Below are 18083 nucleotides of genomic sequence, written 5' to 3' on the forward strand. Positions count from 1 at the left end.
TTCTGGGGTTTTGAGGAAACTGCAGGGTTTTTTTTAATAGCTGCTGTTATTATTCTGATACTTCAGTTACAAGACACAAGAGATTAATACCTGAGTATAAGGAGGTATGGACAGGTACTAGTGTTTAGTTTTTGTCAGGGAAAAGGGATCACAAAGAAGATGTGTGTGCATGGCAAATGAAAAGATTGAAGGCTTAGTTCCTCTGAGGACCCGTATGATGCTGGGCAGGGGATCTTAGCTTCTCTAATGAAATGTTATCTTTCTCACCTCTTGTAAGGTTATTTTACCTGTGCTACTTTTTCACTTGTGAGAGTCTCAGCCAGCGTTGATTTCTCATTCTGTGTTTGGACAGCACTTAGCACAAACCCTACTACCACTGGAGTCAAGCCTTACTTTAACATATACAGATTATTATAAACTGAGTTTTCATTTAAGAACTCAGAAAGTGAGTATCAGTTGTGCAAATTGATTTTTTTTTTCCTTGCCATTTACTGTGTCAGTTAGGACCACCCTAAAACCAAAAATACTTATCTTAATTGCAGGCCAACAGCTTCCTCAGCACTATTTAATATTGCTTAGCAAAAAAAAGGGCGGGGAGGAAAGAACAACGGCAGCAAAACCGAGCTCCTTTGATATCTAATTTACTGTACTTTATTCTATTCAGCTTAATGAAGATAAATGTCCTACAGCTCATTCAAGCAGATAAGACTGCTTAATTAATAATACAATGACAGTCTCATGACAACTGTAATCCCCCAGAGTAACAGTCTATATATTGTTTTGAGCTCTCATACAATCCCATCAGAAATAAGATGCTTCGATAAAACAATAGCTTTTCTTCCCACATAAGTTACAGGAACTCAGTCTGCAGGCAAAGCTCTATCCCATTCTACTCACATTTTCAAACAAAAAACATTAATATACTAAACATCTAAACAGGACATCATATGTATGCTCACGAGTGACCTACTAACCAGCTACATATGCCATACAAAAACTGGCAGAACACAACTGAACTATACTTTCTGTTTGGCAAAACAAACCCTAACTGCCCTCCTTATCTGGGTGAATGAAAAAAGTTCTCAGGAGTAAATAAATACCTAACAAATACACTGTGCATCAGGGCATTTTAGTATGTTAAAACTCAATATACTAGCTACCAATATGACAGGACACCAGTGGGGATAGAGAACACCATCAACACCTATAGATACCAAAAAAATGTGGCTCCACTAACAAAAGCTACTTAATCTTTTAAGAATTTTTTAAAAACAAGATGCAGTATGTTAACATCACTGAGTTTCCACAGAAAAAGGATAAGGCAAGCCTAATTCAATTTTTAAGTCAGAGCTTAAAGCCTCTTCTTCATCACTAAAAGCCCCAAAAAGTGCTAGCCAGAAACAAAAAATAAATTAATTCCCATATTTTGCTTCAGTCACAGCAATAGTACAAGTGGGCCAAAATTTGATACAAACGCACTAACTCTCCTCTTCTCCATTGTTCCAATCTGAACAATGATATGGAGATCCAAAAAAACCAACTCCCCTTGGGGAAAAAAAAAACAACCAACCAAAAAAACCCACACCACCACACTAAAGTGTGGTTATAGCATAACAATATTTGTATTTCAAGCAGAACAAAGCCAAGGCTGTCCAGCTTACTCCAAGTGAGATAAAAAAGGGGAGGGGGATCGATTTCCTCCTCTTGAACATGCCTGAAGTTCTATAGCAAGATCTGAAAGAACTGAAGTTATTAATTCATCTACTTTTACCATGTGTAGTTAAGACATTTATCTACATCAAGCACACAGTCACTGTGTGATTAAAGCTCTCCAAACACAATACTTGGCTTTCTCCCAAACTCCAATAATACTTTTCTTGCTATATATAGTCTTCTTGGAGTTTACATCACTTTAAAGTGATACAAGGAGAAAAAAACAAACATGATTTCACAAACAAAACAATGAGGTCTAGCTGATATGTCAGCAGTAATACACTCTCATGGAATTCTGACACCACCACAATATCCAGCTGGTGCTCAGGAGAAGTTAAAAAGGCTAACTGAATACTAGGAAGGGAACAGAGAACAAACATCAGTACACCGCTACACAAGCCCATGTTTTGCATCCGTCTTGAACACGACGCAGTTCTGAGTACCTTTGCTACCAAAAACAACGTAGCAATACTCAAGAAGGCTCATGGAAAGCCAGTGAGAATGGTTGAATGTGTGGAATTAATTCTATATTAAATCAACTAAGCAATCTAGGGTGCCTTAGACTAAAAAAAAAAAAAATTATTTTAAGAGAAAATAAGAAAACATGGCAGAGATCGACAGAATAACAAGATGGACAGACTAGACAGGGAGTGACTGCTGCCTCTTTCATACAAGAACTAAATAACTAGCAGAATCATGACTAAGCATAAAAGAAAAGGTGTTTCTTGAAACAACAGGTAATAGACTTACAGGAAATCCTAGCCAGAAGATTTTGTAAATGCCTCAACTTTACAAGGGCGGAAAGGATAACTGAACAAGTTCACTGGGGGGTAAACAAACAAACAAAAGAAAAATCCTTTAAAGGTTATTAAATACACGGAAACCACATCCAGCTCAGGAAATCCCTGAGCTAAGAATAGTTAGAAGCTGGAAGAGGATTACAGAGTAGCGTAGTGTGCATCTCTATCCTACACTTACTTCCTTATGGGCATCTTTGGTCTGACTCACTATGACTATTCTTAAAGATCCTAACTCATTCCGACAACACTTTTCCTTAAAAACAGTAGCTTCCAGATACCCCACTATACATTTCAATACCCAATTAAAATTTTACTTTGCATCTCATGTCACAATTTAGAAGTCAAGAGGAAATGCAGAAGTATCTGCAAGGAGTCAGCAGCTTTCAGTACTTTGCATACTCACAGGACACCTCTTTATTAGGGCAAGAGCAACCACATAAGCAGCCTTCCCTAAAACAGTGCACTTGTGAGTACTCTTCCCTTTTCACTGATTTTCAAACAGTATTGTAGTAAACAGCTCTTACAACGAATATAAATCAATGCTTTTAAATACAATCACACCAACAAAATTCATTACTATATCCAAACCACTGTACATCATTGCCCACAGCTAAGTCAAACATCTCTGTCAAAGAGGCTGCAGCAAACACTTTTACTACATCCTTTCTCCTTCTTTATTACTAAGTGTTCCCAGTAGTTTTAAATCCAGTAAGGTGTCTGTTTCAACATGATCCTCCAGTCTACTGGAAGTGCAGACTAGGGTACTATTTTAATAGGAATAGTAGTTTTACAGTCAATTTGATTTAAAGTAACAATTTATAATACTTATAATTTCACCTAAACCAGTAGTAAAACCACTGAAACATATTTCTCATTTGTATTCTGGTAATGCCATTTGTAGATATATGAAGACAAAGCTTGGCTTTATAAGAGAGAATTAAGATGAATGTAATCAAAGTTTCTATTCATTTTTCAGATTACTGATCAACTTGTTCATGCCGATTGCTTGCTTCTCACCTGTCTGTTCCGTTCATCCATTATTCTTGTGATCTGTATTTTCTTCCTCCCCATTTTTAGCCTCTTCTTTCTTTTGCTTTGCAATCCAGAAATACACTAATCCAAGAAATTTCACTCTTCAGTATTCTAACACATGATATAGTTTTCTTTTACTTTGTCTTCAGCTTGAGAAAAGGTTCCTATTTCTTCTTATAAATACCTAAAAAAAATTGAAAAGAATTAATTCACTAATTATTAAACACTTGTATAGTCATAAAGCATGGGCATGCATAAAATAATTTCAGTTAAGAACCAAGTATTTTCATTAGTAAAATATTATACTACATACTTTGTTCCAATTAAATAAACTTCACCTAGTTTGCTAGAGTCTAAATCTGTACTGTAGGTAAAGTGGACACAAGTTTCATACACTTTCAATTGGATGCCTTAAGAATTTGCAGTTATCAAAGAGCTGGAGCTCACCACTGTAAGCTTTAAGGCCTTGAGTCATCTGAGGTTTCAAAAATCTACCCACAAAGTTTTGGTGAACTCCATTCCTCATTTTAGGAAACCTTACAGAGAAATCACTGTGTTTCCTATTTGTCCTGTACAATTATCATCACAATAACAAAACAAAGCCATGAGAATATCAAGTTTCTGTTCCTAAACTAAATTCCATGTGATTTCGTATGATAGTACTTGGAGTTTCACTGGGAAGCAGGAGGGAGAAGGAAAAAGGGAATACCCTTAAAAAGGATAAAGACCACAGAAAATATTTTCTCAGCAGAACTATTTCACAGCTACCAAGATAGCAATGAAAAATTAAGACATTTACACAGTTACTCTCCCTACAATAACCTGTAAGTTGCACATTCACCAATAACCAACGATCAGGCCAGCACCTGTTTCAATTCAGTAAATAGATTAGAACGACAGGAGTGCGAGCAACTTGCAAAGCCTGTGTGCCATCATAATATTTTAATCTTGTACCAATGCACCAAACTGATTTGTAAAATACTGATATTTAACAAACTTCAAACGCATTTTTGGTGAAAAAAAAATTGCTATGCCATATTCCAAGCATATTGCTTGAACTGTAGGATAATATTATTTCAACCAAACTGGAGAACAATTGAAAAGAAACAGCCTCTAGAACACCAACTGTATACCGGAATGTATAGACATGAAATGGGTACACCTTATTCTATTACCACCTAATAGTCATTAAAACAAAAGCAGTAAAACCAGCCACAATGTTAGCTTATAACCTCTAACTTTCCAATCCAAAATATCTTCTGAAATGAAGCCTTGCATGTTTGAATATGAGTGTCAGAATGCCATAACCTTGAGGCCATGCGTAGAAAGCGGTGCAAGCACATCACCATCAGACAGCTAATAAGCAGAGACGGCAAGAGGCGATTAGTCACAGGCTACACTTCACAATACATTCCATCTACACTGAGGAAACAACCATGACATTCTGATGCAGCTTGGGAGAGGAAAGAAAAAAAAAAACTAATATCAAAGGACTGCTCTGGTAAAACACCATAAAACACCCAACAGTATTTAGAAACACTATTCCATGGAATTTAAGATGAAATCAACAGTAAGATTATGTGATGTCCATTGGTCAAGAGGGTATGCACTACACATTGTTTATACTGCAAAATGCTTAAAAGCATGCATCTGTGTTGCATTCCTTTTATTTTCTTCAAGAAAAAAAAAAATTTCTTCGAAGGTGCAGCTGAAAAAGTATTAATAGCTAGCTAAGGCTGGAAAAACAAGCCTCTACAGAACCAATAGCACACAGCAAATGTTTTACATGAAAAGCAACAGTTGGCATGTAAATTTATACTTTTTTTGTTTAAAAAAAAAAAAAAGCACCAAGAATATCCACTGGACTCTAAGCTTCAATTCTTAAACACAGAGTCTTCAGTCAGCTGCCCCACTCTCTTAAAAGAAAAAAAAAAAACAAAAACCCAAAAAAACCTAGAGTGAAACAACAACAACAAATAAAACCCACCACCCCAACATCACTCAGCTCATTCTATGATTACATATTAAATTTAGTTCGGCAAAAACCTGGTTACATTCCTTGAACATACCTAATAAGAGTCTCTATAAGCAGCTTTTAAGATTTGTTTTCTCCTTCATGTGTGGCTTCATTTTTAAAATATACCACATATTATTGACATAGGTCTCTGAATACAGAATTACCGATTCCTTCCTCTGCTTTTTAACAGCAGTCACCATCCTAACCAGCACATACAAGTAGGCACCACACGCGAGACCAAAGATCCACCTGGTCCAGCATGTTACCCACAGCTATTAACAAGGAAGTAAAGGAAGGACATAGCCATAGGATAAACATGTATAACTTAAAAGCAATATTTATAGAGCATATTCTCCAGATATTCAGTGATTTTTCCATCAGAAACTTCTGGAGTCATACATGGAACCTTCCATGAATATTACTTTCGAATCTGTGCAAATTTTTCGCACCTAGAAGCAAGGAGCTCCACAGCTTAGTTACACATCAGAGTAGAAGACAGATCCTTCCATTTAAGCCTGATCCTGCTAATTCTATCTGGTATCCACCAGTTTTTAACTTTACAAGACAATAAGCCAAGTCATCTTCACTTTTCATGCTAGTCCTGATTTCGATGCCTGTATTGTATCTTCCTTCAGTTACCTCTACTCAAAACTAAAGAATGCTACTCCAACCAACCACCTCTTACACCAAAGTCAGTCTCTGGCCAGCCATCCTGTCCTCCTCTCTACCCTTTCCAGTTACGCCCTGTTCTCTCTGAAACAGAAGGACACACAGTACACACACTATACAAGATACAAGGTAGATAAAATTTTATTACAATCTACAATGAACCTATAGAGAGGCAGGACAGTATTTTATGTTCTACTGCTTTAGACACACACCTAGGCAAATTTACTAGTTCTGAAAGTTTCTATAAGGAGACAGACCAGTGCTCCAGAACACAATGTTAAAATCCCTTTGTGGGCCCACACACTTTCTTCGTACAGTCCTATCTCAGTCACTCTGCTCTTCCACCAGATACTCAAAGGCAAGTCTACGCAGTGGATAAAATAAGGAGCTCATGGGAGAACAGGATAGAGAGGAAGAGAAAGAGGATGTGAGATTATGCAATATACATAGTTAAGGATACAAAATAGAAAGAGATGCACGTGTTTTCCATGAGCTAACAAAAGAAAACAATAGCAGGGAAACACTACTATCTATTCCACACAGCATCACACAAAGGGAAACGGGAAAACTGACACTAATTTTCACCAACATTTTGTTACACTTTTGAGGTGTTACTTCAGGTCTTTAAAAATCTGTATGCTTCACTAGGCATAAACATATCAACCCACTTCCCATTTATGGCCACTGCTTCACCCCCTTTCGTCAACCCACTGCTGCCTCTCATCTCACGTCTGCTACTTTCTTCAACCTCAAGCGCTTTTCTCACTTAGCAAATTCCAAATTCCTATTTTCATGTCGGTCCCCATCTGCGTCCAGCTAGTGACAGCCTCTCCTCCCTCTCCACAGGTTGCTATGGACACCAGAAACCTGGCGTTGAAATACATTTGCTAAAGGCAACTCAGCTCTGAAATACAGCATCCCTTTCATTTTGAAGTCACGTACAAGATGATTTTCAAAGCTAAGAATCAAAATGTAAGTTTGGCATGAGCTTAAGAGTAAAAAGGATCTTGCCACTAACTGCAAAATCACAGTAAATTGTGCAATAAAAAGTCACTTGTCATGTGTGCTCAGAACATTCCAACGGGAAGTTACCACCAATGATAAATGCACGTTACATTTCTCAAGGGAGCAATGACTTTTCCTTTTTCTAATTCTTGACCACGTCAGAGTTGCAGTTTTATTTTCCTTCCTGACTAGCAACAGCACTCCATAAGATAGGATATGACTCTGTTCACTATAAGGTTACATCAAAAACATAATAAGCAAAGTTTTAATTTTGCTAAATCATTGCTGTATTGCAAACATACTTAGCTAAAATTCTTATGTTACAAAGTCATTTTATCTAGATTATCAACAAACTTTTGCCCAAATAAATGAAAACTAGCAGACATACTGGAAAACCAGTATGGTTTCCATACTGGAAAATGCAAATTTATTTCTGAAAATCAACGTGCAACTACTGTTAGGTAACCTTGCTGATGGCAAAGTTCTACTTCCTGAAGTGACAGAACCAAATTACAGCCACCAAAACTGCTTTACGTTACTTTCACAGGCACATAGAAGCAAAACCTTTTTCTTTTTCTCTCCTACTTTTTTAAAGTAAGAATTTCAGGCATTTATTAAAGAAAACAATAAAAGTAACCAGAGAAAAAGAAAGAAAAAACCTGTATGCTTCACGATAAGCTTTAAACAGAAAATAATGTCAGCTTGCAATAATAGCAAGAAAAATTATATTTATAGCTGTCCAAATAAAAGCCTCTATTACTGTACACAAGTAAACTTTATTCTGAATTTTCTGGATTTATTCTCTTCCCCAACACACGTGAAAATGCCACACTAAATAATGAAAAACAACAGAACCACACAGCAAAAAATACATCCTCATGACAGCTTATTTTCAGCAACTCAGATCAGTTCATTTGTCGTCAAGGTAGCTTACTGTTTCATAAATAACAGGAGATATACAACTTCAGAAGCAAGGAAACTGTATTTGACGTATTTTAAAAGATTCTTTCAAGGGTTCAGTGGAAACAAATTATATCTGTGCAGAAATCCACAAGGTCTTGAAGCCTTCTGGCAGAACAGGTTAGGAAAAACTGTGTCAGAATCGTACTCCTTCCATTTATTTTCCTTTTACTTCCCTCTACCTCTCGCTGTTTTCATGGAACATCCATTTCACCATCATGGTTACAGGTTACATTTGACAGTAATCATCTCATCACAGCTCATTTTCTGCAACGCACACAAAGAAATGAGTCGTGATGTCAGGTAATTTGCATAATACCTCTCCAAAGCCACAGCTGCATGAAACACAGATCTGTATAAACGCATCTTACACTGATAAGCCTTCGCTAAGGCTTACTAGATAGCAGACAATAATTTTGACTAAATCAGGGTGAACAGGTCTTGTTCTAGTCTTAACAGAGCCTGTGCAGATATTTTTGTAGATTTGGCCCCTAAACATGAACAGATGGGCATAGACCGCACAACTGAACCAAGGCTGATCTGCACGGTCACTGGTCATGATAAGACTTTGCATGCTTACCAAGGATGTGACCGCTTTGAAGCTACATTTTTAAAATTAAGATTTCAAGCAAAGGGATTCCGTCTACCTGTAAGTTTGCACTTAAGAGATCATGCTCAGATTCTTGCTGGGATTTTTGCAGAGGTGTGCAAAGAGAGTAACAAAAGCATTTCCTACAGCCGCATTTCTGTAGTCCTACCGTTATACATTGCAGTAAGTAATGTACAATGGAAGTGTAAAACAATAGCACAGCCCACCCCTTCAAAACAAGACCATGTGTTGTCATTTATCTCACACTTCTTGCTGTACCACAATATTAGGAAATGAATCCCTTTTCCATCCTCAGTTTAGAAGCCATTCTTCTACATCCAACTGGAGCCTTAGAGTACATGAGACTGGCCCCAGAGCCCCAAGGTCCTCAGCTAGCAAGTGATACACAAGCATTGTTATAAAACAATGATACAGCCCTTAGCCAAAATAACTTTTTTTTTTTAAAGTGGGATAACACAAAAAAACAGGAAGCCATAAACAATTCTTCATTGATATTCTTTTTTATGTATCATAAAACACTTGTTTCTTTCAGCTAGGAAGAACAACATACATCTTTAACATTAAATCACATAAGTAAACTGTACTCCTAATATAGGGTTTGTGGAGTTTTGCAACTCAACATGATCCTCAGTTTCCACATTAAATTCAAATCTATTTTTGAGCTTCTAATTTGTAAGTTACACAGCTTTTCAAATTAAATTTTGAAGGCATATTAGAAAAGATTAAGTACTTTCAAAAAAATATGGTCTTACTGAAGAACTGCAACTTCCGAATGCTATCTAAATATACCGTTCCTCGACATGGCCTTTTCTGCCATTCCCTTCCATGCAGTAAGTGCTGTCTAATATGAAGTTGAATAACTACATGTTCTTACAAACAGATCTACAGAAATCTAAGCTGTATGAAACATGAACTAAGTTTCTGATGTCTGTTTTTAAAACAAGCTTTATTACTCCTAGAATGCACTTTTTTTTTTCCAAGAGAGGTTTTCCCGAGCTTACAGACCAAACAGTTTTCGCGAACGATCCGCAACACCTATGACAGCACATGCACTCCTAGACAATATGACAAATGTGGCCTTGCCCAGGATCAGGGACAGCCAGGAATTCTGCTCTGGCTAGTTATTTACAATTAAATGGGTTCACATTTCAAGGAAACTCAGTACCCAAATATTTTTCACACTGTTGCATTGCTATAAACATCTTTCCTTAGCCTCCTGCATAAGTTTAAAAAAATATGCATCATCCTATTCTGAGCATCTATAGTCTCCAGAAGCAAAATAGTCATTATCAAGCTACCTGTAAAAGCATACATCTTTACCACAAATCTTCAAGTGACATTAAACTCTATTTTACTATTCCCACCCATAAATCTGGTCTTCATATTTTCTGAAGTAATTTATCTTTGCATTTGCAAAAATACATTAGAACATAGCTGGAAAATAAGATCTGGAAACTGAAGAGCTAGAGGTGGAGAAAGGCGACTACTGAAAGAACCAAACTTTTAATACTGGATTAAAATCCTATTTTTCATAGAAAGAAAACTTAAAATACTAAATAATCCCTAGAATTCTGTTGCCAGACTTCTACAAAAAGATTAAAAAAATAACTCTGTGACTGAACAGCAGTCTGGAAAACATGCTCCAGAGAGTTTCTCAAGAAACTTGTTCCTAATTTAACATATAATTTGTTGCAAGATGCAATTTTTCCATGGTATACAAAAATAGCCACAAAGAAAGACGATTCTGAACACTGTTAACAAAACAAACCCCAAAATTTAAAAGCTACAACCAGAAAGACTGATTTCCTAGTGAATGAACAAGCTATTAGAAGAATCATGTCAGTTTGATCACAATTTTATACCTTTTGACCAGACAACGCTCCTTTTTTTCTCCCCTCCATATAGAGCTCTTGGAAAATTAAGGAACTGGACGCAGAAATCTAAACTTAAGTACTTAAGTTTAGATATGCTTACTCCATAACAAAACAGAAGAGCACTGGCAGGTATTTAATCAGTTTAGAACTCATTATATGTTTCATAACCTTCACAATGACAAGCTCAAAGTGCAACTAAAAGCATTTAAACACAGGTTTTAAACCCAAAGACCTCTGTGCAACATAAGCCACATAAGGAAGGTTTCTTTCCTGAAGTAAAATATATATATTAAATATTAAATACTTCTCAATGTCAAAACCATCTGTCTCAAGTGCATCATCGATCTGTAATGGCTGTGGAATTACCATGTAGGGGGAAAAAAAGGAAAAAAAAAAAAAAAAAAAGGCAGAGCCACATGTCTTACCAAAACTCCTTTCTGCCTTGAAGAAGGGAACTACCAGGATGCACCTTCCAAAATGCTGGTAAGAACATGTCCACTAGAGATGGCTTTAAATTATACCCTATTTCATCACCCACAACAAAAAGCTGCTACAAAAGAGCTCCCCATCACAGAAGATAAAAACAGAACCCTGTAAAATGAACTTTTTAATGTTCATCTTGGAGGGTGTGGAATACCACCGAAACCATGCTGCTATTCTCAGCTAGGAAAATAACTCCCTTTCTTTAAAGCCATACTAATGATTCAGTAAGAACCAGCTGAAATGCCATCTTCATGATCATTGATAATTAACTAAATAACAGAAACTTAACAGTGTGGACAATTAAAAGGTTCATTTTAATGTTTTTCTTCATCTTTCAGTAAGAGAGGATAAAATACATACACAGGACTCTTCAGTTCCCAGTTAATAGACTTACCAACCAGAAGGGAGCTTTCTTCTGGTTTTGCAACATCTTAACACATTAATCAATCTTCTTTAGGCTCATTGATGGATTTTTAGGTAATACTTAAGAGATGTTACATACCGCTAACTGAAGTTGTGGCTTTAAAAAAACAGTATTATCATTGGGAAATCTATTTTCAGAAGTCTTCATATTTCACCAATTACCACAGTGACACTCAAGCTTTAATTACTGCTATCTTGGCTCATTACTTTTCTCATCTCAAGTTAAGTTTATCAATAGATTAGAGAATACAGATAATCTTATTTGGCATAAGAACACGCATTCAGCAGTGATACAGCTCACTATCTCAAAGTTCTCACAATACCTCTGCCCCACTTGTCACATCTATATTTATCACTACGGAAATCAGTGGAGCAAATCAGAGTACAGACAGTGAATAAGACTGGAGGCTGCATGTGGACAGAAGATGGTTTCACAGTTACAGCAGCTGGATATTGTTCTAAAGTACTAAATTGACTTGGTCAGGTTTCTATGAAATTCTAGACAAGTTGCACCATCTGGGTTTTTTTGTGTATGTGGTCACTCACTTGTTTTCATCATTTTATAGATAAGTAGACTGAAAGTATTGCTCTGACTTTTTAACACAGCCACGTCAGGCTGAATTCAGTGAGAGCAGTACTTCAAACACAAGCAACATGTCAAAGTAACCTTAAAAATTAAGGTTCCTGGCATTTCTATTTAGATATCCTTATCCACAAGGAGTATAGTCTGTCCTTTTTGCCCCTGGGAACTACATGATTTACATAGATTACCTTTTCTGAGGAGTATTGAGATTTTTAGCAAGTGGTTTGGGTTTGGGGTTTTTGTTTTTTTGTTTGTTTGTTTGGTTGGGTTTTTTTGCTAATTTTACAATCATTTAGAACCTCAAGAAATAACATACATGTAAAGAACTGAACATTCACAAATCAAAAACTAGACAAAATTATCCCTCTGTGTAAGTTCCGATGTATCAAACCACTTCTCACAGCTAGAGAATATGGCCAAAAAAAAAAAAAAAAACCACACTTGAAAGTAACTCAAGAGTATAAATAAAACTTACTACTTTTACACATAGTCCAAAATTAAACAAGATGCTAGCTGAGAAAAGTCAATCAGCATCCTGACATAAGATTTAAACTTTATAGAATTGAAGACAGGAAGAAGAAATACTCAGAACACAGCACGTACTGTAAGGCAGTGTTATGAGACTTATTTCTCTAATCCTTCAGAAACTCTTTAAAATTGTATTCAAATTTTGCAAGCTGCACTTCAGTTCCCTTGCAGCAAATGCTAAATAAGCAACTCTCCAGCTAAGTAAAACAGTATCTGTTCACAGCATATTAAAACTGACTAGTGTACAACTGGCACAGCTTCCCAAGGCAAGAGTAGAAGCCATAGCAGATTTTTCCTTAGGAAGTATGTACATAAATGGCATTTGATTGCCTCTGTTTTTCAGTTTCTTCTACTAGAAAAAAAAAAAAAAGAACGTAAATTATGAGGTAATTTTATTCAGCACTGATTTTACCTGATGTAGTTTGGTACTTCAGCAAGCTGATATTGTGATTTACAACGTGACTTCTATAACTCAGTGAAGTTCTGAACTCTTCTCAGCAACTAAACTTCTAGTAAGTCATTTTTACTTTTTACTAAGTGGAAAACTGTTCACTCTGCCTACAAGTACAAACTGTTGAGGTAATATAACAAACAGCCACAGGACAGCAACTTCAACACATGTTACTGAACAAACATTACAGCCATCAAAAACATTTACAGCTGACTTCAGGAATGTAACGGGATACAAAGGCAGCCATAGCTTCCACATGACTCTGCTTACACCTTCTCCTACAGAGAGCTTCCTCAAACCAGACTCCAAACTAAAAAATGCCAGATTTTATTAAAGTTCACAGCAAGGCACAAATGTGAGTAAGATGACAGAATGGGAATACAGCGGGATTATAAACAAGATTCTTCCTTGCACATTGTGTCCTTACAAGATGGGTCTCGGTTTCCAAGTTTGGCTTCAGTTAACAGTGGCTTCGTGACGCAGAGCACTGTACACTCCCATTTTGTACTTGGGAAACTTCTTCCCAAGGTTGAGCTCATCTTAACTATCTGCTTCTCCCTGATCCTAGATATCAGCTTTTCTTCATGCTCTGCACAAGCTGCAGGCTCTAAGCTTCTTGCCCAGCTCCCTTTTCCTCTCTCTTTTTTTTAAATCTGGTAAGACAGGTAGTCTCAACAACCATTTCCCTCCTGAGCGTACTCTTTCTTACCAAATACACATTTCAGTCTTCCAGAGGATTCCACATGATACAGGGACTCACCCTTCTAAAGGGAACAGGACAGGAAAACCAAGAACAAATAGAAGAGATATCACACATCAAAGAATCTATAAGAAGTTTTAAACCACTGAGTAATTATCCATAAAGCTTTCTTGATAATTTACTCCATGTCGGATTAAATGACAGCATGCAGTCACATTGTTGAAGTGCAACAATTATAAACCAGACAGACACGACAACATAATGCTTCAAACAGCGTGCATGCCTCAGTAAGGCATTCAGCAAACCATAAAGATGCCCACATGTTTCTAACAAAGATTAGCGGCAAGATTCTTCTTCTGTGGCTGCCATAGCCTTTGTTCAAAATTCCATCTCTTCTTTTAAAATTCACATACACGACCAGTTCAAACTTCTAAATGAAAATTTTTTTAAGGACCCACCAAAACCTTACTCTGTACTTCAGGGACATTAAAACCAAATTTCAGTGAATTATTCCCTTCCCCACATCCTTTTAAGCAAATAGTGATTTTATATTTAAGCAAAATAAAACATTATTACTGCTGATGAAAGAGCTACAGTAGAGCACGTGGCAGGTCCTTTCCAAACACGCATGAAGACTGTTTCTTTATAATCTAATGGTTTCAGAATCCGAGGCAGACAGGTGGCAAATAATAAAATAACATGTAAGTGAGATTAATTGACTCAGCTACATCTCAGGAGTGATATACTGGAAAAAGATTAAATGCAGGCAAAATATAGGCAACATCAATGAACTCAGGAAGATGATGCTAGGTACCCATGGTCAAGAAACAGTCTAACTCCCACAAACTCTCCAATTTCAGCAGCCACTTTTAAAAGCAGCCTAGAATGAGATTCCTTACATTCTAAAACATTTTATTGATCCAAGTACTTCATATCCTGCCCCTCCCAGGCTGGTGTTACTGCCCTCCCTTTGGATGTCTATATGCTTAAAAGCAATCACAATCAAGTACAGGGCAAGCTATTGAAAACAAAAGCTAACTACATTACAGATACATACCTGAATGTACTGTAGTAAACTCAGCTTCTACTAAGAAAAGAAGTGAGAACATTATTCAGAGTATTTTCTGCTCCTGCATATAAATTATTTCCTTTACTGGCAGGTGATGTCTGAAGTCTGGGCATTTATATGACATTAACATCACCCTAGCCACTTTGATTCACTTGCAAAAATGTTTCCTGAACTGCACTGATTATAGTACACTGAATCTTCAGATAAGGACTGCTCTCTGAACAGAAACCTATTTCTAAAACTAACTTGGAAACTATTTTTTCTTTAGCAATGGCAACAAACCAGGATACACTGTCAGTTAATAAGTGGAAATTTATGATGCTACAATAACTTCATTACTTGCTATACCTGCAAGGCAGAGCAAATGGTAAAAATCTCATTATTTCACCTTTCTTGCAGATTGGTGAAAATACAAAGCTTAAGTCATTTGACCCTAACTAACATTACTGCTTCACATTACAGCTACGTGATTCAAGTGGTGGACAGCAAGATGTACTAAACCATCTGTTTCAATAGCTTCTAGAATAAAATACTCTATGACTATCAACAGAAGAATAAAAGAAAAAGAAATTTGTTCTATTATTGTATTAAAAACAGATAGCCTCAAAACTTAAAAAAAAAAAATCTCAATTTCCTCTTCCTAACAGTCCCTGATAATATGTTATATTAAAAGAGTCATTCAAAAGGTCTGAATAAAAAGACTGTTGACAGAAGTTTACATTAAGGCTCAGAAAAATTCACTTCAACTCCCAACAAAGAATCAATTAAGTGATCCATACATAAGTATGCAAAGCCCTTCTGATAAACTACTACATCACTGAAGAGTTAAACAAGGAATATTCATAAAAGATATTACAAAAAGCTGGATCGTAATGTATTTGCAAGGCAGCTGGCCCATTTTCAATTACATTAAGTAGCCAGGAATCTGAAGCAGAAGCCCAGACGGGCACAGATTATTGTAGACTTCCCTTACAGAAAATCTCTTCCATTTAAATAAGTATATTCACTTAACTTTGACAACAAACATTAGAAGCAAATGCAAGCTTTTTGAAATTGTAAGGTAGACATCTCTGTCTTTACTACGTAGTCAGCCAAGTACTCTCTGATGCAATGACTGCCTAGACTTGACAAAAACCAGGATCAGTCAGGAATCAGACACTCTAAATGTAGCTGGCCATCCAGATCTGCACTTGTGCATTAAACAAAAAAAAAAAAAAAAAAAAAAACAACAACAAACAAACAGCACTCACAATCATACAGAGTTTACTATCCTGATTTGGGAGAAGGGAAAAATAAGTATCCTCACTACCAAAGAAACTGCCAGAAATGCCAAGCAGCAGCCCTGGAACCACTTCAGAAGGGAAGACTGCACGATCAGCCTCAGTCTCTTGTATTATTAGATGGTCAAAGTGAGCATCTTAGCATTTAATTATTACATCAACAATTTAAACCTGCTAGGAAAATTACAGAAAACAGTGCCCATTTCACACACACTGCTGGATTCAGTCCAGCCACGCTGCCCTCTTGTTTATCTCCAACAAAACCCTAGATGAGAAACCTAGGAACCGTATTTCAGTTGTAAAGCAAATATACAGCAACCAGATCTGAATGACTCTCCTTGAAAGTATTCATTCCAATTGCTGCACTTGATGTTAACAGTAGTATCTTATTTTGGTTAAAGTAGTTGCATCGCACTCTAAAACTTTGATACTGCCTGTAGCCCTGGTAAATGAAAGCGTGCAATGTGGAAGTTAAGACACCTCAGTTCATCTTTGAGCTTAGAGAAACCAGTCATTAAATTTAGTGTTAAATTCCTGAATGTGAAGTGAAAGACTTATTTAAACATAAAAATATTTTTTTTACTCTAATAGTATCACTAGAATATACAAGAAAGAATCTACAATCTTTCCCACTCCTTTCTGTTATGACAATAAAGCATTCTGTCTTCATGAAAAACCCTATACACTTATTTACCTAAGCAAAAAAAAAAAACCTCACATATTAAATGCATTCATGTAAGTGGATTCTATATAGAAGAATCAGACACTAGCTTAATTATTTTACAGCACCTTATTTTATTCATTCTAAGTAAACAATCTGTGAAAATGAGTATATGGAGTTATATGAACAGACAAGTGAACCCCAGCGAACTGGCATGCAGTTTATACACAACTTTCAAGAATCTACTTAGAAGAATTCTGGCACCTGCAAAAAAATGCCTCTTAAAAAAAAACAACAACAACAACAACAAAAAAAACCAGTTATTGTTGAGTACCCCAGGCCTTCAGGACGTTAAAACTGTCTCTCTCTTACATGCTGACTGGAAGCCTTGCAGCAGCTGAAGCAATAAATATTGACAGCTAGCTGGCAAACAGCAGAGATACCAGTGCTTGTAGTCTCCAATTTCACCTGCATCAGCAGAGACAAAGCCTGAAGGGACAGTATAACTAGGGCCTAATATGTTCATCTGCATTACTGTTGCTTTTGCCTATAGTAAAAGTGTATTTTCCCCTCAGTAAAACTGGTGTACCTCTGAACATACCTGCTTGTGTACATTACCCTGAAAACTTCAATTATCTTTTAAATCTCACTGCAATATACAGCTATATAGTAACAAAGCTCTAACTCTTGCTACAAATCGTACTGCAAGAAACTTCCAGCAGCCAGTTCCATCCTTTCACGCTCCTACACAGCTCAGCTCCCTCGTGCTAACAGATGCTTTGCAAGTTTTGCATATGAGGCCACACATTGCTTAACAAAAACTAAACAGTCAACTTACAGCAAACACAGGAAAAGCTTTATGCCAAAATACAAGATACTCCTGACAGCACATAAGAAACGGAAGAAACAATTAGTAAAGTGGATATCAATTAAGCTCCGAGTTCTACTTTTCTGCCAGTTCTCATCTCATATCCTCTACTTTGAGGCAGGAAAGGAAACGCATTCAGCCTTGCTTAAAGGAAAGAAAACTAAAAACAAAACGAAACACAGACTACAAAATTTTATCTGTCTTCCAACTGGGAAAAAAGGTATCTTTCCATCAACTCACTTTGTAGTTCAAACTGCAGATTGATAGTTGCTTTTTAGCAGACTTCAACCTGCTGCCAAACTAAACAGATTTTTAAACTGAGACTTGAAACAAAGACTTCTTAGTATAACCCAAAAT

General features: G+C 36.5%; 1 protein-coding gene across 7 annotated transcripts in view; it reads right to left on the reverse strand.

Annotated features, from left to right (window-relative positions):
• MEF2A (myocyte enhancer factor 2A) overlaps positions 1–18083 on the reverse strand; it is an 89537-nt gene that overhangs the window by 49953 nt on the left and 21501 nt on the right. For all 7 annotated transcript variants that reach the window (XM_086757323.1, XM_086757317.1, XM_086757320.1 and 4 more), the window contains exon 2: positions 3531–3729. In XM_086757323.1, the coding sequence (XP_086613449.1) occupies positions 3531–3584 (54 nt within the window). In that variant the 5' untranslated portion in view covers positions 3585–3729. The remainder of the gene's footprint in view (positions 1–3530; positions 3730–18083) is intronic.

This window comes from Chlamydotis macqueenii, chromosome 12, assembly GCF_036417535.1.
Source record: "Chlamydotis macqueenii isolate bChlMac1 chromosome 12, bChlMac1.mat, whole genome shotgun sequence".
Classification (NCBI taxonomy): domain Eukaryota; kingdom Metazoa; phylum Chordata; class Aves; order Otidiformes; family Otididae; genus Chlamydotis; species Chlamydotis macqueenii.